The sequence below is a fragment of the Cheilinus undulatus genome, linkage group 5 (genome assembly GCF_018320785.1).
Source record: "Cheilinus undulatus linkage group 5, ASM1832078v1, whole genome shotgun sequence".
Classification (NCBI taxonomy): Eukaryota; Metazoa; Chordata; class Actinopteri; order Labriformes; family Labridae; genus Cheilinus; species Cheilinus undulatus.
Window position 1 is genome coordinate 52,704,678 of NC_054869.1, and position 27,928 is coordinate 52,732,605.

The 27,928-nt window shown below is 40.9% G+C and overlaps 1 protein-coding gene across 1 annotated transcript; it reads left to right on the top strand.

Annotated features, from left to right (window-relative positions):
• Nucleotides 1-27,892, top strand: LOC121509454 (interleukin-6 receptor subunit beta). The gene is made up of 15 exons (XM_041786844.1): nt 1-167; nt 2,066-2,170; nt 3,777-3,906; nt 4,759-4,892; nt 4,984-5,114; nt 13,688-13,847; nt 14,646-14,728; nt 15,008-15,221; nt 16,882-17,076; nt 17,251-17,349; nt 17,786-17,938; nt 18,433-18,558; nt 20,044-20,128; nt 20,377-20,458; nt 24,418-27,892. The coding sequence occupies exons 1-15, from the start codon at nt 95-97 to the stop codon at nt 25,015-25,017; spliced, it is 2,370 nt and encodes a 789-aa protein (XP_041642778.1). The 5' UTR covers nt 1-94; the 3' UTR covers nt 25,018-27,892.
• Nucleotides 27,893-27,928: the final 36 nt, after the last annotated feature.

The following is a 27,928-nucleotide window of genomic DNA, read 5'->3' on the forward strand; positions in this document are numbered from 1 at the left end:
GCTCTGAGCTGTTTCCAGCTCAGTAGGTGGATTTAGAGGACAGGTGGATGTTCGAGGACAGAAATGATTCCAGTGTTTTAATGAAAGAGTGAAGATGGAGCGGACTGTGGGACTGCACCTTTCTCTCTGTGCAGTGATGAGCCTCCTCCTCTGTGTGCTTTCTCATAGTGAGTTTTCCATCTTTTTTGATTAAAACCTTCAGTGATATTGATATTTAGCAGGACTTTTTGGTCCTAGATGTAGATGATCTGAAGATTTGGTTTCTGGTTCACCCTTTAGGTCGCTTTTACATTTTTTAGTACATATATCACTCATCTTTGTATTCTGCAGCCAAGGTTGGATTAGAAACTCTAATTCCCTGGTAGATTTGATGATTTATGTTCAGTTGTTGGTTCATCTCCAGCTAAAAACAACACAGATGCAAAAGTAAATCCATGACATTATTTAACCCTCAGGCATCACTTTAATTTACCACCCTTTAAAGCCATTAAGGACAAAAATGTCCACTTCTAAAAAAGTGCTCTAAAAACTTCACAGATTAATATTTTTTTCTGCTTTTTTTTTTTTGCATGAATCTCTTAAACAACTTCAGCTTCATTTTGAGGATTTTAACCCTTTAAATGCCAGTTTGGTTACTTAAAGTCAATGTTTTTATGAAAAAAAGTGAAAAAATGTGAAATCTTCCTTAAACCAAATGTTGGATGGCCGGGGCTTTATTTCTAAATCCAGCTTGGACATGTCCATGATTAGCCAAAATATTGACTTTGATGCATTATTAGTTTTTGTGTAGGATCAGATTTAAAATGTACTACCCTTTCGAGTCATTAAGGACAAAAATGTCCACTTCCAAAAATAGCAATAAAAATAGTATACATTAATATTTTTTTTCTGCTTTTTTTGGGTCAGATCTTTTGATCAACTTCAGTTCTGATCAAAACAATCAAATTTTGAATATTTTCTTTTTTGGATTTTAACCCTTTAAATGCCAGTTTGATTACAGGATGGTCATATTTTTCTAAAAAAAACACACAAAACAGTAATTATTTTCAGATAACTAATGGCGGTGGGGTGGGGGGTGTTTTTTTTTTTTAAATCAGTCCTGGGTATGTCAAACATTAGCCAAAATATTGACTTTGATGCAGTATTAGTTTTTGTGTAGCATCTGAATTAAAATATACTACTCTTTTGAGTCATTAGGGACAAAAACGTCCCACTGACTCCCATTCAAACCGCATTATTTTATCTCGTAGCCTTTGCATGATATCATCATGCATTCTGTAATGTTGTGGTATCATTATTGAGAAAAATAGTCAAATTTGTCATTTTTACTGTTCATCACTAAAAGCAGCCATTTCCCTATTATAGGCCTATGCATGAAAAGCCTGTCATTTCATTAGTTTTTATGCTTGTGTTATTGAGCTTATTAGGCTATTTCAAGATAGTGTGTGTGTATATGTGTGTGTGTGTGTGTGCACGTGTGTGTGCACGTTTTAAAGGGTTACAATCCTCAAAATGATTGAATGTTTGGTAGTTTTGAGCACAGCTGAATTTGTTTAAGAGATTTATGCAAAAACAAGCACAAAAAAAATGAATCTGTTAAGTTTTTATAGCAATTTTTTGAAAGTGGATGAATCTAGAATATATAGAAGTTGAACTTTCTGAAATAAATCGTGGGAAAAAATGAACTTCTGAGATGCACCTGTATTTCAGGTGTTGCTGAGAATAAATCTAGGGCAGCTCTCGCACATCTAAAGTCTTAGGGTTTGCATCAACAAATCTTTTCTAGACTTCTTGAATTTGAACATGGGAAACTGAAAGCTGTCAGAATTTAACTCTAAAGGAAAGAAACACGAAATACCCAGAGGTTCTTCTCCTAATCCCAACATGTTTAACTGTGGATATAATCCAGATGAATAAAGAACCAAGACAACTAGAGACCAAAGCAGGCCTTTCTATGTTTTTAAAGTGAGACGACTGTGATTTTCCCTTTTCACTTCTTATAACTGATAATTGTGGTCTGTTAAAGATTCATGTGTGTGCTGGTGATTCTGGTTTTGTGTGTTAGAGATGACAGTGTATCGTCTGGAGAAATGTGAAAAATCTAACCGCATAGAAGCCTGTGTCAACGACAGTGATGACTGCGACCTCCAACCGCCTACATCTCTACAGCGTGAGTACACAGAAAAACACACACAGACACGTGCAGCTGCTGCAAGGCCGCCCATGAAGGGGAGAGCTTTCTGGGGTTCAGCCAACCCATGGAGGTCAGCAAAACCATGGTCCATTACAGAGTTAAGCTGTGGTAATCATATTATATTTAATGATCACTCTTATCAGCAGCAAAAATGAATTTTATCTATTCATGCTGTAGTACAGATAAAGCCTTTTTCTAAATGTAACCGCCCCCACTCTTAAAACAGAATTAACTTTTTGATCATGGTATGATGTGGATGGATTGACCACTCAGACTTCAGAGCTAAGCCATGCTGGGCACAAATGTCAGGGTGTCAGAAAACAAAGAAGAAACGAAAACAATTATATACATGCAAAATAATGGGCTAAATCTGGCAGAGGAAAATGGCCAAAAAGAGCCAGAAATAGGTTAAAATGAGGGTAAAACAGGAAGAAAGCAGTAAAAATGGCTCAAGAGTGGAAAAGGAGTGGCAGAAAAATGAGAGGGACCTCCTCTGATGCATCCTCTGATGCATCAAGGTACTCTTGAGAAAAAGGCAAAAAGCAGTAAAAATGGCATAAAGAAGTAGCAAAACTGTCTGCAATGATAGAAAGCGGTGGTAAAAATGGGTGCACAGTGTCATAAATGGGGATAAAAATGCCAAAAAAGGTGAGAGGGACCCAACTGCAGTCAAGATGGCCGACATGGGCGTTGTGATACATCCAGTCCATGCCGGAAGTCCCAGGCAGAAGTTTCTTCTTTTTGTTAGACTCAGCTGCCAGCCCCTAAGCCTAACCCTTGGTACTGGATCTCAAATATATCACCGTCCCCACTGCCTTACCCTGAACCTAACCACTTGGGTTTTAATGCCTAAGCCTAACCTTAGACGTACGGACTTCCGGTTGAGACTTCTGGTAAGGATTGGATGTATGTCAGATGTCTTGCCTGCATCAAGGTACTCCTGAAAAAGGTTGATAAAAGGCCATAATGTTGCAAAACAGTGGCAAAAATGGGATAAAAGTGCCAAAAAAGGTACCAAAAACAGCCATAATGTTGCAAAACAGTTGCAAAAATGGGCGCAAAGTTAAAAAAAAAATTAGATTAAGTACCAAAAAGGCAGCAAAAATGTCAGTAATATTAAAAATCTGGCAGAAATGGGGGAAAATGGGATTAAAGTGCCAAAAAGGTAGAAAAAAATGACTGATATACTCTGTGATTCTGATCTGATCTAAAGTTATTTTGTGTTTTTATGGTCAGCTCTTAAACACAAACTCCAGGTTTATTTAGTTCGATTATTGGGAGTAAAACTCTCCTCTGCCTTTAAAAAGCAGGTTAAAAATACGTCCTATTTAAGAAGCCAAACACTGAATTCTCTTCCTCTGGCATTCTATCATTTTGTAATATTATAGTGTACAGTAGAATTTTATTACTGAAGAAAAGCTGGGATACCTCTGATAACATGGCTAACAATCAAACAAACCTGCTATAGAGGAAATTAATTTATTTTTGCTTCTGTTGAGCTGCAAAGATCTTTCACCAGTCTGATGATCTAATGGCTTCAAATCTGATTAGTGAAGTATTTCTCTGTGCTGTTTTTGTGCAGAGACCCTGAACATATCCTGTTACTATGAGGAGAAAAGGAAGAACCAGAACTGGTTCAGATCTTTTACGTGTGAGTGGAGCGAGGAGTCGGACGGCCACACAGAGCCAAAAGTTTCTGTCATCGTCAGAAGGTAAACACTCAGAGGGACTGGAGAAGCTCTGCAGAGATGGACAGCTCATTCAGACCCCCTTCACTGTTTCAGCTTTGTTCTGTCCCAGACTGAAAAATATTCTCATTCATCTACACTCACTGCCCCATCATGACAAATGGAAAACAGAGTTTGGGAATTTTGCAAGTTTATGAAAAATCAAAAACTGAATTATCACATCCACATGAATATTCAGAGCCTTTGAAAGAACAAGATAAATTTATCCCAGGTTCCTCCCATGTCTCCAGGTCTATGCAGTCAAATACTTGGTCCCTTACCTGTTTTTTCTTTTTTAAAGATTGTTTTATTAGCAATTGCAAAATACACAAATAGTATCCACTTCTGGCTTATACAGTTTTTGCATGTTTCCAACAAGAAACAAAACAAAGTAAGTAAATATGTAAGAGGTTAAAGGGAATGGACAATAATAATGATTTTAAGACTTAAATAAATTAAATCAAATGACAAAAAAATTAAACAATATGAAATAAAAATAAATAAATAAAATAAATAAATACAAATACAAAAAATGAAAATAATAAATAAATTCGCCATACATAGTCATGACAGCACGTAAATAATAATAACAATAATAATGATAATAGTAAAGTAATAGTAATGTATACTATTATCTAATTATAAAAGTGCACTTATGAAAAGTAAACCAATTTAATAGTAAAATATAATAAAGATGACAAATAAAGAACAAAATTAGAGATATATATATTAATATTAAATACACACATGCATACAAGACCAATGCATCATCTAAAGTGATGTCTTTTGCAATGTTAATGGTCCCTAATCTGTTTTTGATCATTTTTCTCCCTGCAGCCATCATACAATCTTTTCATGCAAGACGATTATCAACCGGCTCGCTTTCTTTGATGTAACAGTCAGGATAAAAAACTACCAAACAGGCAGAGAGATCTGGTCCAGACCTCACACTCTGGACGCCAGAAGAGCAAGTAAGTAGACCAAACCTGTTTTATTTGACTGATGACTGATCTTCATTTACAGAAAAACTTAGATTATAATAAAGTCATTTCTCCTCCTCAGCCAAGCCGTCTCCACCTGATTTAACCGTGCTCAGCTCCTCCAACCACTCTGCCATCGTCTCTTGGACGTGCACGAATCAATGCAGCTGTCAGCTTCGTTATAAAGTTGACAACACTTCAACATGGACCCAGGTAAACCCAGAAAATGGGCCCCTGAAAAACCCAGAGAATGGCCCCTGATAAATCCAGAGAATTGCCTCTGATTAACCCAGAGAATGGCCCCTGATAAACCCAGAGAATGGCCCCTGATAAACCCAGAGAATGGCCCCTGATAAACCCAGAGAATGGCCCCTGATAAACCCAGAGAATGGACCCTGATAAACCCAGAGAATGGCCCCTGATAAACCCAGAGAATGGCCCCTGATAAACCCAGAGAATGGCCCCTGATAAACCCAGAGAATGGACCCTGATAAACCCAGAGAGTGGACCCCTGATAAACCCAGAGAATGGGCCCTGTTAAACCCAAAAAAATGACCCCAGATAAACCCAGACAATGGCCCCTGATAAACCCAGAGAATGGCCCCTGATAAATCCAGAGAATGGCCCCTAATAAACCCAGAGAATTGGCCCCTGATAAACCCAGAGAATGACCCCTGATAAACCCAGGGAATGGGCCCAAGTAAACCCAGAGAATGGGCCCTGATAAACCCAGAGAATGGCCCCTGATAAACCCAGAGAATGACCCCTGATAAACCCAGAGAATGACCCCTGATAATCCCAGAGAATGGCCCCTAAAAAACCCAGAGAATTGGCCCCTGATAAACCCAGGAAATGGCCCCTGATAAACCCAGAGAATGGGCCCTGATAAACCCAGAGAATGGCCCCTGATAAACCCAGAAATGGGCCCTGATAAACCCAGAGAATGGCCCCTGATAAACCCAGAGAATGGGCCCTGATAAACCCAGAGAATGGCCCCTGATAAACCCGGGGAATGGGCCCCGATAAACCCGGGGAATGGCCCCCCATAAACCCAGAGAATGGCCCCTGATAAACCCAGAGAATGGGCCCTGATAAACCCAGAGAATGGGCCCTGATAAACCCAGAGAATGGCCCCTGATAAACACAGAGAATGGCCCCTGATAAACCCAGAAAATGACCCCTTGATAAACCCAGAGAACGACCCCTGATAAATCCAGAGAAAGTCCCCTGATAAACCCAGAGAACGGACCCTGATAAACCCAGAGAATGTCCCCTGATAAACCCATAGAATGGCCCCTGATAAACCCAGAGAATGGCCCCTGATAAACCCAGAGAATGTCCCCTGATAAACCCAGAGAATGGCCCCTGATAAACACAGAGAATGGCCCCTGATAAACCCAGAAAATGACCCCTTGATAAACCCAGAGAATGACCCCTGATAAATCCAGAGAACGTCCCCTGATAAACCCAGAGAAAGGACCCTGATAAACCCAGAGAATGTCCCCTGATAAACCCAGAGAATGGCCCCTGATAAACCCAGAGAATGGCCCCTGATAAACCCAGAGAATGTCCCCTGATAAACCCAGAGAATGACCCCTGATAAACCCAGGGAATGGGCCCAAGTAAACCCAGAGAATGGCCCCTGATAAACCCAGAGAATGGGCCCTGATAAACCCAGAGAATGGCCCCTGATAAACCCAGAGAACGGGCCCCTGATAAACCCAGAGAATGGCCCCTGATAAACCCAGAGAATGACCCCTGATAAACCCAGAGAATGACCCCTGATAATCCCAGAGAATGGCCCCTGATAAACCCAGAGAATTGGCCCCTGATAAACCCAGGAAATGGCCCCTGATAAACCCAGAGAATGGCCCCTTATAAACCCAGAGAATGGGCCCCTGATAAACCCAGAGAATGGCCCCTGATAAACCCAGAGAATGGACCCTGATAAACCCAGAGAGTGGACCCCTGATAAACCCAGACAAAGGCCCCTGATAAACCCAGAGAATGGGCCCTGTTAAACCCAAAAAAATGACCCCAGATAAACCCAGACAATGGCCCCTGATAAACCCAGAGAATGGCCCCTGATAAATCCAGAGAATGGCCCCTAATAAACCCAGAGAATGGCCCCTGATAAACCCAGAGAATGACCCCTGATAAACCCAGGGAATGGGCCCTGATAAACCCAGAGAATGGGCCCTGATAAACCCAGAGAATGGGCCCTGATAAACCCAGAGAATGGCCCCTGATAAACCCAGAGAATGACCCCTGATAAACCCAGAGAATGACCCCTGATAATCCCAGAGAATGGCCCCTAATAAACCCAGAGAATTGGCCCCTGATAAACCCAGGAAATGGCCCCTGATAAACCCAGAGAATGGGCCCTGATAAACCCAGAGAATGGCCCCTGATAAACCCAGAGAATGGGCCCTGATAAACCCAGAGAATGGCCCCTGATAAACCCGGGGAATGGGCCCCGATAAACCCGGGGAATGGCCCCCCATAAACCCAGAGAATGGGCCCTGATAAACCCAGAGAATGGGCCCTGATAAACCCAGAGAATGGCCCCTGATAAACGCAGAGAATGGCCCCTGATAAACCCAGAAAATGACCCCTTGATAAACCCAGAGAATGACCCCTGATAAATCCAGAGAACCTCCCCTGATAAACCCAGAGAATGGGCCCCTGATAAACCCGGGGAATGGGCCCTGATAAACCCAGAGAATGGCCCTGGATAAACCCAGAGAATGGCCCCTGATAAACCCAGAGAATGACCCCTGATAAACCCAGAGAATGGCCCCTGATAAACCCAGAAAATGACCCCTGATAAACCCAGAGAATGTCCCCTGATAAACCCAGAGAATGGGCCCCTGATAAACCCAAAAATGGCCCCTGATAAACCCAGAGAATGGCCCTGGATAAACCCAGAGAATGGCCCCTGATAAACCCAGAGAATGACCCCTGATAAACCCAGAGAATGGCCCCTGATAAACCCAGAGAATGGCCCCCGATAAACCCAGAGAATGACCCCTGATAAACCCAGAGAATGGCCCCTGATAAACCCAGAGAATGGCCCCTGATAAACCCAGAGAATTGGCCCCTGATAAACCCAGAGAATTGGCCCTGATAAACCCAGAGAATGGCCCCTGATTAACCAGAGAATGGACCCCTGATAAACCCAGAGAAAGGCCCCCGATAAACCCAGAAAATTGGCCCTGATAAACCCAGAAAATGACCCCTTGATAAACCCAGAGAATGACCCCTGATAAATCCAGAGAACGTCCCCTGATAAACCCAGAGAAAGGACCCTGATAAACCCAGAGAATGGCCCCTGATAAACCCAGAGAATGGCCCCTGATAAACCCAGAGAATGTCCCCTGATAAACCCAGAGAATGGCCCCTGTTAAACCCAGAGAATGACCCCTGATAATCCCAGAGAATGGGCCCAAGTAAACCCAGAGAATGGCCCCTGATAAACCCAGAGAATGACCCCTGATAAACCCAGGGAATGGGCCCAAGTAAACCCAGAGAATGGCCCCTGATAAACCCAGAAAATGACCCCTGATAAACCCAGAGAATGGCCCCTGATAAACCTAGAGAATGACCCCTGATAAACCCAGAGAATGGCCCCTGTTAAACCCAGAGAATGACCCCTGATAATCCCAGAGAATGGCCCCTAATAAACCCAGAGAATTGGCCCCTGATAAACCCAGGAAATTGCCCCTGATAAACCCAGAGAATGGCCCCAGATAAACCCAGAGAATGGCCCCTGATAAACCCAGAGAATGGGCCCTGATAAACCCAGAGAATTGGCCCTGATAAACCCAGAGAATGGCCCCTGATAAATCCAGAGAATGGCCCTTAATAAACCCAGAGAATTGGCCCTGATAAACCCAGAGAATGGCCCCTGATAAACCCAGAGAATGGGCCCCTGATAAATCCAGAGAATGGCCCTTAATAAACCCAGAGAATGACCCCTGATAAACCCAGAGAATGGCCCCTGATAAACCCAGAGAATGACCCCTGATAATCCCAGAGAATGGCCCCTAATAAACCCAGAGAATTGCCCCTGATTAACCCAGAGAATGGCCCCTGATAAACCCAGAGAATGGCCCCTGATAAACCCAGAGAATGGGCCCCTGATAAACCCAGAGAATGGCCCCTGATAAACCCAGAGAATGGACCCTGATAAACCCAGAGAATGGCCCCTGATAAACCCAGAGAATGACCCCTGTTAAACCCAGAGAATGGCCCCTGATAAACCCAGAAAATGACCCCTGATAAACCCAGAGAATGTCCCCTGATAAACCCAGAGAATGGGCCCCTGATAAACCCAAAAATGGCCCCTGATAAACCCAGAGAATGGCCCTGGATAAACCCAGAGAATGGCCCCTGATAAACCCAGAGAATGACCCCTGATAAACCCAGAGAATGGCCCCTGATAAACCCAGAGAATGGCCCCTGATAAACCCAGAGATGACCCCTGATAAACCCAGAGAATGGCCCCTGATAAACCCAGAGAATGGCCCCTGATAAACCCAGAGAATTGGCCCCTGATAAACCCAGAGAATTGGCCCTGATAAACCCAGAGAATGGGCCCCTGATTAACCAGAGAATGGACCCCTGATAAACCCAGAGAAAGGCCCCCGATAAACCCAGAAAATTGGCCCTGATAAACCCAGAAAATGACCCCTGATAAACCCAGAGAATGGCCCCTGATAAACCCAGAGAATGACCCCTGATAAACCCAGAGAATGACCCCTGATAAACCCAGAGAATGGCCCCTGATAAATCCAGAGAATGGCCCCTAATAAACCCAGAGAATGGCCCCTGATAAATCCAGAGAATGGCCCCTAATAAACCCAGAGAATTGGCACCTGATAAACCCAGAGAATGGCCCCAAGTAAACCCAGAGAATGACCACTGATAAACCTAGAGAATTGCCCCTGATAAACCTGGGGAATGGGCCCTGATAAACCCAGAGAATGGCCCCTGATAAACCCGGGGAATGGCCCCCCATAAACCCAAGGAATGGCCCCCCATAAACCCAGAGAATGACCCCTGATAAACCCAGAGAATGGCCCCTGATAAACCCAGAAATGGGCCCTGATAAACCCAGAGAATGGCCCCAAGTAAACCCAGAGAATGGACCCTGATAAACCCAGAGAATGGCCTCTAATCAACCCAGAGAATGACCCCTGATAAACCCAGAGAATGGCCCCCCATAAACCCAGAGAATGACCCCTGATAAACCCAGAGAATGGCCCCTGATAAACCCAGAAATGGGCCCTGATAAACCCAGAGAATGGCCCCTGATAAACCCAGAGAATGGCCCCTGATATACCCAGAGAATGGCCCCTAATAAACCCAGAGAATGGCCTCTAATAAACCCAGAGAATGGCCTCTAATAAACCCAGAGAGTTGGCCCCTGATAAACCCAGAGAATGGCCCCTAATAAACCCAGAGAGTTGGCACCTGATAAACCCAGAGAATGGCCCCAAGTAAACCCAGAGAATGGCCCAAAGTAAACCCAGAGAATGGCCCCTGATAAACCCAGAGAATTGGCACCTGATAAACCCAGAGAATGGCCCCTGATAAACCCAGAGAATGACCACTGATAAACCTAGAGAATTGCCCCTGATAAACCCAGAAATGGGCCCTGATAAACCCAGAAATGGGCCCTGATAAACCCAGAGAATGGCCCCAAGTAAACCCAGAGAATGGACCCTGATAAACCCAGAGAATGGCCTCTAATCAACCCAGAGAATGACCCCTGATAAACCCAGAGAATGGCCCCCCATAAACCCAGAGAATGACCCCTGATAAACCCAGAGAATGGCCCCTGATAAACCCAGAAATGGGCCCTGATAAACCCAGAGAATGGCCCCTGATATACCCAGAGAATGGCCCCTAATAAACCCAGAGAATGGCCTCTAATAAACCCAGAGAATGGCCTCTAATAAACCCAGAGAGTTGGCCCCTGATAAACCCAGAGAATGGCCCCTAATAAACCCAGAGAGTTGGCACCTGATAAACCCAGAGAATGGCCCCAAGTAAACCCAGAGAATGGCCCAAAGTAAACCCAGAGAATGGCCCCTGATAAACCCAGAGAATTGGCACCTGATAAACCCAGAGAATGGCCCCTGATAAACCCAGAGAATGACCACTGATAAACCTAGAGAATTGCCCCTGATAAACCCGGGGAATGGGCCCTGATAAACCCAGAGAATGGCCCCTGATAAACCCGGGGAATGGCCCCCCATAAACCCAGAGAATGGCCCCTGATAAACCCAAGGAATGGCCCCCCATAAACCCAGAGAATGACCCCTGATAAACCCAGAGAATGGCCCCTGATAAACCCAGAGAATGGGCCCTGATAAACCCAGAGAATGGCCCCTGATAAACCCAGAGAATGGACCCTGATAAACCCAGAGAATGGCCTCTAATCAACCCAGAGAATGACCCCTGATAAACCCAGAGAATGGCCCCCCATAAACCCAGAGAATGACCCCTGATAAACCCAGAGAATTGGCCCCTGATAAACCCAGAAATGGGCCCTGATAAACCCAGAGAATGGCCCCTGATAAACCCAGGGAATGGCCCCTGATATACCCAGAGAATGGCCCCTAATAAACCCAGAGAATGGCCTCTAATAAACCCAGAGAATGGCCTCTAATAAACCCAGAGAGTTGGCCCCTGATAAACCCAGAGAATGGCCCCTAATAAACCCAGAGAATGGCCTCTAATAAACCCAGAGAATTGGCACCTGATAAACCCAGAGAATGGCCCCAAGTAAACCCAGAGAATGGCCCCAAGTAAACCCAGAGAATGGCCCCTGATATTTTGGCCCCTGAGACATTATGCTCATTCCTTGCATATTTTAGAGAACTTTTGCCCCTTCTTGTCCCCTTTCACCCATTTTTGCCACATTTTTGTCACTTTTTTTCTTTTTCCCCAGTTTTTTGCCACCTTATACCCATTTCTCCCAAATAATGCCACTTCTTGTAGCCTTTCTCCAATTTTTTGGTACTTTTAACCCCTTTTGTGCCACCTGAACACAGTTCCTTTTTTTTTTGCACCTTTATCATTAATTTACTTAATTTCCGCAACTTCTTTAATTTAATTTTTTGCTCATTTTTGTCACCTTTGTGCAAGTTTTGCCACTTTTCACTCAACTGAACAACTCTTTGACCTTTTTTGCTTCCCTCTTGCCCAGTTTTGCCATTTTTTTTTGCCAAATGTATTCACATTTTGCCCATTTTGCTTACTTTTTTTCCCAGTTTTTGCCAATTTTGCCAAATTTATCAACATTTTTCCAAGTTTTTTAACAACTCTGCCCATTTTTACTTACCTCTTGTCCAGTTTTTGCCAATATATGCCCATTTTTGCCACATTTATCCACACTTTGCCAATTTTTAGAGACTTTTTGCTCATTTTTGCTTCACTTTTGCCCAGTTTTTGCCATGTTATGTTCATTTTTGCCATTTTTTCCAATCTTGCTGATCTTAACCCATTTTTTGCCCAGTTATGCCCATTTTTGCATTATTTTTTTGCACTTTTAATTTTTTTTCCCATTTATCCTCTTTTAGCCCCTTCTGTAAATCTCTGACTTCTTCTAGCCACTTGTTGCACTTTTTTTTTTTACCACTTTTAATCAATTTATTCCACTTTTCACCCATTGTTACCACTCATGCCACTTTTAACCAATTTATGACTTTTTTTTTACTATTTAAATCTATTTTTGCCACTTTTCACTATTATTCATTCTTTTCCAATGAAGTTGTCACGTTTCTTAATTTTGCACATGAAGTCTGACTTTCCTAGTGGTTTAGTTCTCTGTGCCCATCTGTGTTGTTCACGTCACTGATCAAATCTGTTTTAAGAAAAGGGCTTTACATTTTCAGAAAGGCTTTGTTGTTCTGCAGCATTAATAAAGGAAACTGATTTTTTTTTCCTTTGGATAATATTCATGTTAAAAATTAAATATTGTGTTCACAGCTTAATTTTTTAATGGACCATGGTTTTGCTGACCTCCATGGGCCCCCTGTGTGGCTGGGCCCCAGACAGTTCCCCCCTATACCCCCCCTTATGGACGGCCTTGTTTATGATGCTACAGCTGCCCTGTGCTCTGATTGGTCAGCCTTACTGGCTTCATCGAACAAACTGTAGAGGGCAGGACTAAAAATCAAACATGAGGTGTCTCAGACTGGTTCTTGACTGGCTGTTAACGTGGACTGGAGTACTGAACCGTATCCTGGTTCTGATCGTATTCAGGATACTGAGTTTGCATGCACACAGAGAAGCCTGGAGAAATACTCGTATCCCCATTTCACTGCATCTTATCTGCCCAGGCCTCTGTGGAACTTCTTATTTATTTTTATTTATTTATTTATTCATTTGACAGGGACAGTGCACATTAATGAACAAACGTATGAAGTACATACTGTAAATGTGCCAGAGTTAGCAAAAATGCTCATTTTTGTCTGTTGTCCCTTGTCCCCAGGTCACAAAGTTAAAGAAAAAACATTAATTAAATTCTCTGTGAATTCAGTCCTGGTCCGCTGTACCCAACAATCTTACATGCCTTCCATTTTTGCAGTGCAAAAAGTGGCGTTAATTTTTTTCAGCTTAGGTTTTAAAAAGGTCTTAAAATGTCTTAAGTTTGATGTTTGAAAGTGTATAAGTGTGCTTAAAAAGTTATTGGATTGAGTCTGTATTTTTTAACAGTGAATCAGTCCACTCAGAATGTCATCCTTTATGATTTTCTGTTGTTTGTTTGTTTTCAGGCTCCAGATCTGATCTCTGGAGGTCGCTCTGTCAAACTGAACCACACCCTCTCCGACCTCAGACCGTTCACTGACTACAGAGCCGCTGTCCGCTGCAGAGAGTCGTCTGTGTTTTGGAGTCAGTGGAGCGCCGACGCCCTTGTGAAGACGCTGGAAAGAGGTCAGAATTCACTTTGAGACCGATGCTCAGGACTGTGAAACACCCTCCAGGGCTGTGTGTGAGCTGTTTTTGCCCACAGGCTGGTGATACAGAGGTTGATATAACATCTGTTAAATCTCTAAAATAACCTCACAATACACTCAGTTAGTTAGTATACTTCCCAACATAAAAACAGCCAACATTACAGCTTTCCTTTAATAACCACAGCACAGATGATCAGGTCTGCTCGGTTCTGATCTGAAGGTTTTGGTTGCCTGCCCCAGTGGCTGGAAGGTTGAGTGGCAAAAAATGCAAAACGGGCAAAAAAATTGTTTAAAAAATGCAAAAATGGGTTAAAAGTGGTAAATTAAAGTTAAACATGCAAAATGGCAAATAAGGGAAAATAGCAGGAAAACCTGCAAAAATGGGTGAAAAAAGATAAAATATGTGGCAACAACGGATGAAAAGTGGCAACAATAAGAAAGTTGTATAAAGATGTTGCAGGAATGGGCTTTAAAAAGCAAAAGTGGCATTATAGGCAATAAGCAGTTAAAAAGAGGTGGTAAAAATGGTGTAAAAGGGCAAAAATAGGTTGAACATTGGAAAGAACTACCAATAAAGTATCAAAAATAAACTGTACTGAGTGATAAATCAGGGAATAAGCTTTTTTGAACATATAACTGATTTTCCATGATATCTCTGTCTATAACGGTAGAAAACAGTCTCTCTATCTCATAGTTCTCCACAGCTGTTTGTGTAGCTCAAACCAAAGGATGGATGCTGTCAGAGGGTGGTTTTAACGTCTTCTTCCTCCGTCAGTACCCTCCAGGTCTCCTGACGTCTGTTACAGACTGGAGAAAGCAGACGCTGCTGAATCGTTTCTCCTTCATCTCATGTGGAAGGTACGGTTCATCACAGGGAGCTGAAGTATTTGTCTTTAGTTCTGGAGGATCTCTGGACACACAGTTAACCGGAAATGTCAGATATCCTGGCTGATAAATGGTGTAGAGGACAGTGGACAGGGTCAGAAACAGGGATGACAAAAGAGAAGGAGGAGCCATAACTGAACCCATTGTGCCCCTTAATCATAGTTTTAAGTTTCTATTTTTTATGCACACTAAAGCATTTCACGTCTCCAAACAAATACACATTTTATTTAAATGTTCTCCATTTTTCTGCAGGACCTCCCCCTCCTTGATGCTGGAGGTCGTATCCTTGGATACCAGGTGAGCTATGGGCCAATGAGGACACAGGACAGATTAATCAAGAATGTCAGAGACGTGACGGCTGTCCTGGAGGTGAATGCTGGGAACTACAGTGTCTCAGTTAGAGCCTTCAACATGGCCGGCTATGGACCTGCTGCAAACATCAGCATCGACACGCAGAGACAGACGAGTGAGTGGGACAGACGCTGAATTCAGTGGGTGTCAGAGCACTGAGACTATCTGACACAATCACATGTAGACATGTTTATCCTTCACACTGATGGCACGCCCACAACGTTCAGACGGATAGTATCAGATTTACCTTAAGCAACATCCTGTTTGTGTGAGCAAAGCATGAGGAAACAGCAATAACACGATGTACAGATAACATTATTGCAACACAGCACTTCTGCAGACACTTTTCCCATACTAAATAAAAATGTTCGAGCATAAGGGTCAGCTGTTGGTAGAAGTTATCTCCAGGCTGCACACTTTAATCAGAATTATTCTAAACCAGTGTTACTCAACCTGTGGCTCTTTTATCTGAAATATTATTCCCCATAAAACCTTAAAAAGGGCAACTTTGACCTCAGAAATTAATGACACTAATCAGTTTATTTTCCAGACTTATACAGAAGGCTTTAATTGTCAAACTTAATTGTCCCATTAATCCAATTTTTGCCCCTTTTCACCATTTTTTGTCACATTTCACTCGATTAAGCTACCTTTGCCATTAAATGCCACTTTTTTTCTGACCCATTTTTGTAACTCTTTCACCACTTTTTGCCCATTTCAGCTACCTTTTGCCATTATATACCACTAGTTTTTTCTTTTTTGCCCATTTTTGCAACTGCTTTTAGCCACTTTTATCCCATTTTTGCCCATTTTAACTGTTTTTTTTTTTTTGCCACATTTCACCTGATTAAGCTACCTTTGCATTAAATGCTACTTTTTTTCTGACTTTTTTGCCAGGTTTTGCCATTTTTCCACCACTTTTTGCCAATAGATACTACTTGTTTCCTCTTTTTTGCCCTATTTTGCCACTCTTGACTGCTTTTTGTCTATTAAAATCCCTTTTCTCTAATTTTTTGACAGATTTTACCACTTTTGGACCATTTTTGCCCATTTTCCCCAATTTTTTTCACCAGTTTTTGCCCATTTAAGCTTCCTTTTGCCATTAAATACCAACTGTTTCTTCCTTTTGCCCTATTTTTCCGGTCATGACTGCTTTTTGCCCATTTTTCGTCACTTTTCCCTACATTTTTTGCCACATTTTTGCCCCTTTTGGACCATTTTTGTCCATTTTCACAATCTTCTCACCACTTTTTTCTCATTTAAGCTACCTTTTGCCATTAAATACCACTTGTTTCCAAATTTTTACCCATTTTTGCAACTTCTTTTAACCATTTCTATCCCATTTTTAACCCTTTTTGCAATTTTTTCCTTTTTTAGCTTCTTTTTGCCATTAAATACCACTTGTTTCCTATTTTTTGGCCTATTTTGCTGATCTTGATTGCCCTTTGCTCATTTAAGTCACCTTTCTCTAATTTTTTTCCCAATTTTGCCACTTTTAGACCATTTTTGCCACCTTTAACTAATTTTTATTGCTACTTCAAGCTGTTTTTGTCACTTTTCACCTCTTAGATTGTTGATCTTGCAGAGGTTTTTTTTTCAACAATTTGGCTCTTTGGTTGAGTAACACTGTTGTAAACTTTAAAGCATGCATTATGAGAATGAATAACAGCTTGATAGGCAATGCTGCACAGCACAGGATGTCTGTGATCGATATTAAAGTTGGTAAAGATGCAGCTGATCCTTATATTCTCTGATGATTTTGTTGTTTTCTGCAGCTGTTCCTTCGGTCAGACACTTGTGGGCTCTGAGTTCAGCTGATGGTCTTCTGGTCCGATGGGAGACCCCCAAAGACCCCTTGTCCCTGTCTCTGCCTGTCAGTCATTATGTCGTTCAGTGGCGCTCTGAGGATCAACAGTCCAGCAGCCACTGGAGGACCGTGGACAACCCCAACACCTCCACTGTCATACAAGGTGAAACCCAATTTCACACAGCAGTTATTCCTATGGGAGGTTCATGAATGCTGCATAATAGAACCCATTTCCAAAAAGTTGGGATGCTGTGTAAAACGTAAATAAAAACAGAAGTCATCAGAAGTCACTATATATATATTATAAGGTGTGTTTCATTAACGTTTTTTTCCGTAGAAATTGATCCTGATGAGTCGTATCGGATCTCTGTGTTCCCATGCTATCATCATCAGTGTGGAGCTCCACAGTCTCTGCCTGCCAGTCTGCAGCATGGAGGTAAACGTAATAATAATAATAATAATAGTAATAATAATAATAATAATAGTAATAAATAATAATAATAATTATTATTTAGTTTAGTTAGTTAGAGGAAGTTTCTTCAACCATTTAACATTAGAAATAAACTAACACAGGTCCTCTCCAGCATACTCTACTCCTAGATACAGATGTAGGAAAATGTACTTTTTTATTCTTTATTTGTGTTTTTAGGATTTTTACACCTAAGCTGTACTTGTTATTGATTTCATGAGCTGCTGTAAGCTTGCTTTTTAAAATCATGGTGGAAAATATTCAAAACAAACAGCAGAAAAAGGGAAGGAATAAATCAATTTTAAAACATATATTGAGCTAAACGGAATTCATAAGGAGCCAAATGTAAACAGGATATTTAGTTCAGTATTTCAAAGTAAAGTTTTGACTTTTTTGTTCTCAGCTCTGATGGAGGTGGTGAAGCTGAAAGTTGTGAATGTTACCAAGACGACTGTGACTGTTATGTGGGCGTGGCGAAGGACACAGCAAACGCAGTCTGAACCAATCAAAGTGGAGGGATACAGGGTGATGCTGAGGAGAGGCTCAGAGAGACAAAGTACGTTAACAGAGATTGATCGCTGATCACTAATTGATCATTTTAATCTGTTTTTTTCTCAAATAAGCAGCTGAATTATCCACTGTCCTGTTTGATGATCCATGTACTTAATGTATCCATCATCCATCCATCCATCCATCCATCAATCCATCCATCCATCATCCATGTATTTAATCCATTCATCATCCATCCATCCATGCATTCATCCATCCCTGCATCCATCCATCAATCCATCCATCCATCCAGGCATCCATCCATCCAGGCATCCATCCATCCATCCATCCATCCATCCAGGCATCCATCCATCCATAATGAAAAACAGCTGAATTTATCTATGGAACACAGTGATTTCTATGTTTGTCTTTAAATGTGTGCCTTTATTAAAATATTTATTCACATTTCCTGTTTGAAGCTTTGTCTGTGTATCTTATTTATGTTTTGTGATGACAAATCCCCTTTTTTTTTTGCATCATTAAAAACCATCACCCCTCCAGCTCTGCCTCTGTGGCCTGACCAACAGCAGCACACCTTTGTCAACCTGCAACCCAACACTGACTATTCTCTTGTCCTAATGGCTGATGATTATTCGCGAAGCATCATCCCCCTGACGACAGACTTTGGTGAGTTTAACCTATTTAGACCTTAAAAAATCCTTGGTCAAAAACCATCCTCCAAAACCTGGAGGACTTTCTGAAAAAAAAGAATAAATATATATAAGAAACTACACAAAATCTTAATGTTTCCTAAAATCTTTTTTCTCGGCTTCTGTAGCAGAACGAGACAGGATTTTAGCCTTTTAGCCTCAGGGTTTTTTTTATTTTTTTAACGGTTTGGTTCTTTGGTTTATCAGGCTCTGCTGTAGAATAATAATGTACCTTTAGATCAGTGTTACTCAACCCTACTCAACCAAAGAGCCTTTGAAAGAGCCACAATCTAAGTGGTGAAAAGGGGCAAAAAAGCTAAAGCAGCAATAACAATAAGTTAAAGGAGGCATAAAGGGTCAGAAAGCAGCAAAAATGGGTGAGAAGTGACAAAAAATGAGTTACAGGTGGCAAAAAATGGTCCAAAAGTGGAAAAAAACCTGGCAAAAAATGAGTGAAAAGTGACTAAAATGGCAAAAAGCAGCCAAGAGTGGCAAAAATTGTCAAAAAATTGGAAACAAGAGGTATTTAATGGCAAAAGGCACCTTAAATGGGTGAAAAGTTATGAAAAAAGGCAAAAATGGGCGAAAAGTGGCAAAATTGGAAAGAAGTGGCAAAAATTGGCAAAAAAAAAGAGGAAACAGGTGGTATTAAATGGCCAAAGGTAGCTTAAATGGTTGAAAAGTGAAAAAAAATGGTGAAAATGGGCAAAAATGGGGAGGAAAAATTGCCAAAAGAAGTGGCTGAAATGGGCACAAGTGAGGAAGAAAGTGGAATTGAATGACAAAAAGTAGCTTAAATGGGTGAAAATGGGGAGAAAAAATTGTGAATTGGGGCAAAAAGGGGATGTAAGAGGCAAAAAATTGGTAAAAGTAAAAGAAAGGGGTGTCAAAAATTGGCAAAAAGTAGGTAAAAAAGAAGTATTTAATGGCAAAAGGTAAATTAAAGTGGCAAAAATGGGATAAAAGTGGCAAAATTGGAAAAAAGTAGGTAAAGGTGGTATTAAATGGTAAAAGGTAGCTTAAATTGGCGAAAAGTGGCAAAAAAAAGTGGTGAAAAAGGGCAAAAATGGTTTAAAATTGCCAAAAAGAAGTGGCTGAAATGGGCACCAGTGAGGAAGAAAGTGGTATTTAATGACAGGGGGGGGGGAATGGTGAAAAGGGGCAAAAATGGGATAAAAGTAGCCAAAAAAAATTGTTAGCTAAAATGGGCAGAAAGTGACAAAAAATGGCAAAAAGGGGCAAAACAGTTTTCCTTTTGTAAGGTCTTCTGGGGAATAATATTTTTTAAATTAAGACATAAAAGAGCCACAGGTTGAGTATCACTGGTTTAGATCCAGATCAGAATGACTGTGTTAACATCTGGTGTGTGGGATTTTATTGTGAGGGAAATAAACGAGCACACGGTCATTGATTGCAGCTGTGGTTTTTAAAGCGAGTAAATGCTGGCGGTTTTCTCTCTCAGATGAAGTCCCGGTGGTGGCCACAGTCACTCCTCTGCTGCTGCTCGCCATCGTCGTGTTCATCATCTCCATCCTGTCCCGGACTGTGTGAGTCAGCACAATCACATCAGAGCTCAAATAAACACAGGAGAAACATTCTTTGTTTTAATGTGGTAGCAGCCAGAGGGCAATATTTCACTTTTATTTCACTGTTTTCTCCAAAGAACTTCTTTAAACACAAAAGCATGAGAGCTAAAAATTCAGCCAAGATATTCACCGCGTTTTGTCTCACAGAAATCCCTCCTTCCTGTCGTTCATTTCTCTAAATCTAAATAATCTTAAACATTGCTGTGCAGGTACAAGTCGTACTTCTTCCCGCCGATCTCCAGCCCTCGAGGCAGCACAACAGGCCAGTGGCTGATGGACCCGAACCCCCAGGTGATCTGCTTTCTTTTAACTTGAGTTTCCTAAAGGAGAAGTCCTCCATTTCTAAACTTTGACCCTGTGTTTCATCCCTGCACGTCTCCAGGGACTGGAGGCATTGGGTTTTTAGTCTGAACATCCATCAAGGTCTTTAGTTCTAATTCAAGAACGCTTGGAGGGATTTTTTTCTTGCACAGATGTAGTTGTTGGCCCCTGGAGTGGCGGATGGAGTGAGTTCATCTTGAAGTGGTTTTATTATCTGATCAGATCTGATCTCAGTTTTTAGATGAAATTAGGAGCACTTTTCAAACAGTTATAAACTTACAACATTTTAAACCTGAGGGTTTTTTGTAGTGCCGTAACTGTCAGTCTACAAGCCAGTTTAGCTCTACAGCTATGTACAACTGCAATTCCAAAAAAGTTGGGTCACTGCAATGCAAATAAAAACAGAAGTCAATGAATCTCAAACCTCATATCAAACATTAAAACTGAAACATTTTACCATTCATGGAAATATCAGCTCATTTTGAATATGATGGCAGCAACACATCTCAAAAAAGTAAGGACAGGGCCATGTTTGCCATCGTGTAGCATCTCCTCTTCTTTTAACATCAGTCTGTAAACGCCTGGGAAGTGAGGAGACCAGCTGATGGGAGAGGAATGTTGTCCCATTCTTGTTTTCTATTGGTGAAAGGTCTAGACTGCAGGCATACCAGTTCAGGACCTGGACTCTTCTCCTGTGAAGCCATGCTGTTGTGATGGATGTGGTATGTGGTTTAGCATGGTCTTGCTGAAATAGTGGCAGCCTTCCCTGACAGAGACGTTGTCTGGATGGGAGCAGATGTTGCTCTAAAACAGTGATACTCAACATGTGGCTCTTTGGTGATTATTTGTGGCTCTTTATGTCTTAATTTTAAATATTATTCCCCCAAAAAAACCTTAAAAAAGGGACACTTTGCCATTTTCACAATTTTTGCCACTTTTGCCCATTTAAGTTTCTGTTTGCCATTAAATACCACTTTTTAAAAATGATTTTTGCCAATTTTGCAATGTCTTTTTTTTTACACTTTTTCCTGATTTTTTTTGCCACTTTTCATCCATTTAAGCTAGCCTTTGCCATTAAATACCACTTGTTTCCTTTTTTGCCACTTTTATCCCATTTTTACCCCTTTTCACAATTTTTTCTCCCAAATTAAAACACCATTTAAGCTACGTTTTGTCATTAAATACCACTTTCTTCCTCACTTGTGCCCATTTCAGCCACTTCTTTTGGCAATTTTAAACCATTTTTGCCCTTTTTCACCACTTTTTTTTAGCCCTTTTTCGCCGGTTTTAAGCTACCTTTAGCCATTAAATACCAATTTTTTCCTACTTTATTGCTCATTTTTGCCACGTTTTTTCAACTTTCTTTTTCTTTTTTGACACTTTTCACCATTTTTTCTCCCCGTTTTCACCCATTTAAGCTACCATTAGTCATTAAATACCACTTTCTTCCTTGTCTGTTCCAATTTCAGCCACTTCTTTTTGGCAATTTTATACCATTTTTGCCCTTTCTTACCTTTTTTTTTTCAACTACGCCCATTTAAGCTACCTTTTGCTATTAAATACCACTTTTTTCCCTACTTTTTTGCCCATTTTTGCCACTTCTTTCCAAATTTTGCCACTTTAATTTACCTTTTGCCATTAAATACCACTTTTTCCTACTTTTTTGCTCATTTTTGCCACTTTTTTTCAATTTTTGTCACTTTTATCCCATTTTTGCCACTTTTCATCCATTTAAGCTACCCTTTGCCATTAAATACCACTTGTTTTCTTTTTCTTTTTTTTTTTTGCCCATTTTGCCACTTTTTACTCATTTTTTTGGTCACTTCTCACCCATTTTTGCTTCTTTCTAACTATTTTCCACTTTTTCACCTATTTGTGCTGCTTTTTGACAATTTTTTGCCACCTTTAACTTATTGTTATTGCAACTTCAAGCTGTTTTTGCCACTTTTCATCACTTAGATTGTGGCTCTTGCAAAGGTATTTTTCATCAATTTGGCCTTTTGGTTGAGCAGGGTTCAGTAACACTGATCTTAAAGCTCTCTCTACTTTCCAGCATTGATAGTTCCTTTCCAGGTGTTAGAGCTGCCACGCCATAGGCAGTAATGCAACCCCATACCATCAGAGATGCAGGCTTTAGACCTGAGCCAGGAGAGCCAGCTGGATGCTCCCTCTCCTCTTTAGTCGTGGAGACGAAGGTAGAGTCTACTGGCGCCGGATGTGTGAGGACGCTGGCGTGTTTGTCACCGCTTCACAATCCTGAGAAAACTGTCTGCTTTCGCTTAACGTCGATTAGTTCTTGTAGTTCTGCTGTTCCTCTGCTGTTGCTAAACCATCCAGTCGAGCGCTGATTGATATCGGTTAGCTCTAACTTTGTTACAACGAACCTTGTGTTGTCATCAGCCGAAGTACTCACCGCCCCACAGCTGTTAGCCCTTCCGGCTAACCATTAGCCTCCTGGCTTCGGATCAGCTGTTAGCATCCTCCGGCTAACCTCTAGCCTCCTGGCTTGGCTAGTGTCCCACCGGAGCTCTGACCGTGCTTTTCCACTTTGAATCTTTAGCATTGTCTCCTGACCACCTGTGAATCTTCCATCAGGATTTCCCGGCTAGACGCCGGATTAGCTTTTAGCTCGTAGCCGCCGATCAGCTGTTGGCCTCTGTGGGCCAGTGGCTAGCTAGCAGCAGCCTGTTCCCACTGCTTCCTCGCGCAGCTAACATGGTGCTCTTCAAATACTCGCCCCAGCAGCTTCTCAACCTCATCTCTTTCTCCACTCCCACCTGTCTTACAGACATTAAATCCCTTGGCCTTCTGCGTCGTCCTCGTTATATCCACAGAGCACAGAAACAGAAGTTTCTTTACTCCAGCCATGCTGTCCCCACAGTCCAGTCGGACCGGCGCCCCGCCCACTCTCGACGACGTCATCACTACAAACCACACGTGCAGCTCAGTAACCTGAGACCTCTCAGATGCACCGACGTCCCTCCCACTCCCCTCTGCTTATCATCTTCAAACATTTCCACGACATTTATGCTGCAAAATGCCCGGTCCATAAACAATAAAGCCCACCTCCTCCATGACATCATCACAGACAGGAAAGTAGACTTCTTATGTCTGACTGAAACCTGGCAAAGCCCAAACGACTACTTCACACTAAATCAAGCAACCCCACCTGCGCTCCATCTCTGGACATTTTCAAAAAACGTCTCAAGCACCACCTGTGCACCACAGCCTACAGTCTTCACTAAACCAGCCTTACACCCATCCTACCCCTCACATAGTTTGTCCATGTCTATGTGTTCCTGTAAAGTGTCCTTGGGTTTCTTGAAAGGCGCTATATAAATTCAAGATATTATCATCATTATTATTATTATAGTCCACAGGACACGGCGTCTGTGGTTTCCTCTGACCACAGAACAGTTTTCCATGTTTCCTCAGTCCATGTTAAATGAGCTATGGTCCAGAGAAGACGGCGGTGTTTCTGGATCCTGTTCACATATGTTTTTCACAGATTAGTGAGCTTCTGCCAATCTTTACTTCTTTAAGTAGAGACTCTGCCTCTCTAAAATGCTCCTTTCATACACAGTCATGTGACTGACCCGTTGCCAATTAACCTAGTTAGCTGCAAAGTGTTTTTCTTTTGTACCGCTTACTTTCCTAGGCTTTTGTTGCCCTGTCCCTACTTTTTTTTTTAGCTTTTTTTGCTACTGTCAAATTCAAAATGAGCTAATACTTTCATGAAATGGTAAAATGTCTCAGCCTAACATCTGTTATACTGTTTATGTTCCACTATGAATCAAATATGGGTTTATGAGATTTGACAATCATTGATTTCTGTTTTTATTTACATTTTACACAGCGACCCAACTTTTTTGGAAATGGGGTTGTCTGTCCTCCAAGAATAACATGATATCTGTGGTTTTGTGAATCAGAAACTTGCAGGGAAACCCGTCCTGGACATATACGCCTTTGAGGTGACAGACGTTGTGGAACAGAAAAGTTCCATCACCGTCTGTCCAAACTGTGAGCCGCCATCAGAGAAGGAGCTTCATGAAGACGCCTCTCTGCTGTCCAGCAATCAGCTCCTCATCAAGATGGACCCAGACTATGTGTCTGAGGCTCTAGTGTTCACTGAGCCAGTGCTGCCGTCTCCTCAGACCTCCTATCATCCGGTCTACTCTGTGAGCTGCTCTCATGCTGACCAGGACCAGGATCAAGAAGTTCTTCTGCCAAAGAGGAACCACGCCAACGTGCCTCCTCAGACTAACAGCAACTTTCCTCAGAAAGAGGAAGAGAATGGACGAGTCTCTGAGTTCTCACAGCAGAGAGAAACGGTTGTACAAAGTCCATGTCATGAATTCACAGCTAACACAAGCAGGGGTTTTGCTTATCAGCCCATCAGCAGGGTAGAGTGTGTGGTCGGCTCGTCTTCCTTTAAGGGGAACATTAATGTTGAAACCAACAGATCTCTGATCTGTGACGATTATATCGCAAACAGCTGCTTTCCTGCAAGGACTTCACACGAAGCCTGATCGCACAACACCAGAACTGCACACATGCTCAGTGAAAGGTGCTCTGAGGAGACACGGATAAAAATAATGCTGCAGGAAAATAAGCTTTAATAATGCCAGCAATGCAAATTATGCTGCAGGAAAATAAGCTTTAATAATGCCAGCAATACAAATGATGCTGCAGGAAAATGAGCTTTAATAATGCCAGCAATACAAATGATGCTGCAGAAAAATAAGCTTTAATTATGCCAGCAATACAAATTATGCTGCAGGAAAATAAGCTTTAATAATGCCAGCAATACAAATGATGCTGCAGAAAAATAAGCTTTAATTATGCCAGCAATACAAATTATGCTGCAGGAAAATAAGCTTTAATAATGCCAGCAATGCAAATGATGCTGCAGGAAAATAAGATTTAATAATGCCAGCAATACGAATGATGCTGCAGGAAAATAAGCTTTAATAATGCCAGCAATGCAAATGATGCTGCAGGAAAATAAGCTTTAATAATGCCAGCAATACAAATGATGCTGCAGGAAAATAAGATTTAATAATGCCAGCAATACAAATTATGCTGCAGGAAAATAAGATTTAATAATGCCAGCAATACGAATGATGCTGCAGGAAAATAAGCTTTAATAATGCCAGCAATACAAATTATGCTGCAGGAAAATAAGATTTAATAATGCCAGCAATACGAATGATGCTGCAGGAAAATAAGCTTTAATAATGCCAGCAATGCAAATGATGCTGCAGGAAAATAAGCTTTAATAATGCCAGCAATGCAAATGATGCTGCAGGAAAATAAGCTTTAATAATGCCAGCAATACAAATGATGCTGCAGAAAAATAAGCTTTAATAATGCCAGCGATACAAATGATGCTGCAGGAAAATAAGCTTTAATAATGCCAGCAATACAAATGATGCTGCAGGAAAATAAGCTTTAATAATGCCATCAATAAAAATGATGCTGCAGAAAAATAAGCTTTAATAATGCCATCAATAAAAATGATGCTGCAGGAAAATAAGCTTTAATAATGCCAGCAATACAAATTATGCTGCAGGAAAATAAGATTTAATAATGCCATCAATACAAATGATGCTGCAGAAAAATAAGCTTTAATATTGCCATCAATAAAAATGATGCTGCAGGAAAATAAGCTTTAATAATGCCATCAATACAAATGATGCTGCAGAAAAATAAGCTTTAATATTGCCATCAATAAAAATGATGCTGCAGGAAAATAAGCTTTAATAATGCCATCAATACAAATGATGCTGCAGAAAAATAAGCTTTAATATTGCCATCAATAAAAATGATGCTGCAGGAAAATAAGCTTTAATAATGCCATCAATACAAATGATGCTGCAGAAAAATAAGCTTTAATATTGCCATCAATAAAAATGATGCTGCAGAAAAATAAGCTCTAATAATGCCAGCAATACAAATGATGCTGCAGGAAAATAAGCTTTAATAATGCCAGCAATACAAATGATGCTGCAGAAAAATAAGCTTTAATAATGCCATCAATAAAAATGATGCTGCAGGAAAATAAGCTTTAATAATGCCAGCAATACAAATGATGCTGCAGAAAAATAAGCTTTAATAATGCCATCAATAAAAATGATGCTGCAGGAAAATAAGCTTTAATAATGCCAGCAATACAAATGATGCTGCAGGAAAATAAGCTTTAATAATGCCATCAATACAAATGATGCTGCAGAAAAATAAGCTTTAATATTGCCATCAATAAAAATGATGCTGCAGGAAAATAAGCTTTAATAATGCCAGCAATACAAATGATGCTGCAGGAAAATAAGCTTTAATAATGCCAGCAATACAAATGATGCTGCAGGAAAATAAGCTTTAATAATGCCAGCAATACAAATGATGCTGCAGAAAAATAAGCTCTAATAATGCCAGCAATACAAATGATGCTGCAGTAAAATAAGCTTTAATAATGCCAGCAATACAAATGATGCTGCAGAAAAATAAGCTTTAATAACGCCAGCAATACAAATGATGCTGCAGAAAAATAAGCTCTAATAATGCCAATAATACAAAGGCATTAAAGGTGCATCTATAAATATAGAATATCATTAAAAGTTCATTTTGCTGAGAAAGGCCAATCCAATTTCATTTTCAATTTCAATTTATTTTACTGACATGAACAGATCAGTTACTGCCAAAGCAGTGTAAAAAATAAAAATGCATTAAATATTTACACATTTTATAAATTTGCATATTAAATAATTTCACTAATAATTTTTTAATGAAATAAATCTGATTAATTAGATAAAACAATTAGACAAAAAATAATAGAAATAAAAATAAAGAATAAAAAATACATAAATAAACTCTGGTCCAAACTCTGGTTGAAACAGTCGCCTCCTGAAGTTTTATTTTCCTCTGGATTGTGGTTTACAGCAGAGACTCTTCTAAGAATAGATGATAACTAGATCAAAATTACAATTTCAGCTCAAATTGTGTGGGGATGCTGAGAGCTGAAATGTGGAAGAACGGCTAAAAATAGCCAAAAGCACAAAAATAGCTGAAAATAGCATAAAAATCCAGCCCGATCTGGAATTGTACAAATCAAACATGTTTAGCCTTAGAGGCTTTTTTATCCCACTTCTCTCTTGCTGTAGGCCTCAAATAAGGCCACATTCGAGGGGAAATGGGTCTGAAATCACCTAATGTGCAAACAACCTCAAGCTGTTAAACTCATAAGCTTTTTATGTCTGTAAAAATGTGAATCCTATTGAGCCAAAGCTGTAAATAAGGGGTGTCAAACTTTCTGGATTCAGGACTAACCTGAGGGTCTAACAGGGTCACCGTTTTAACCATAAAACTGTCAACCTTGTTTCACCAGTAATAAAATATGAAAAAAAAACTTAGCACTGATAGTAAATGATTTTGACATTAGCTCAA

What these genes read in the sequence shown, in the direction of transcription:
- LOC121509454 (XM_041786844.1), top strand. Translation starts at nt 95, where the DNA reads ATGGAGCGGACTGTGGGACTGCACCTTTCTCTCTGTGCAGTGATGAGC. An exon ending in TCCTTCATCTCATGTGGAAG is followed by an intron (nt 14,729 to 15,007) that starts GTACGGTTCATC and finishes ATTTTTCTGCAG; the next exon opens with GACCTCCCCCTCCTTGATGC. An exon ending in GAGAGGCTCAGAGAGACAAA is followed by an intron (nt 17,939 to 18,432) that starts GTACGTTAACAG and finishes TCACCCCTCCAG; the next exon opens with CTCTGCCTCTGTGGCCTGAC.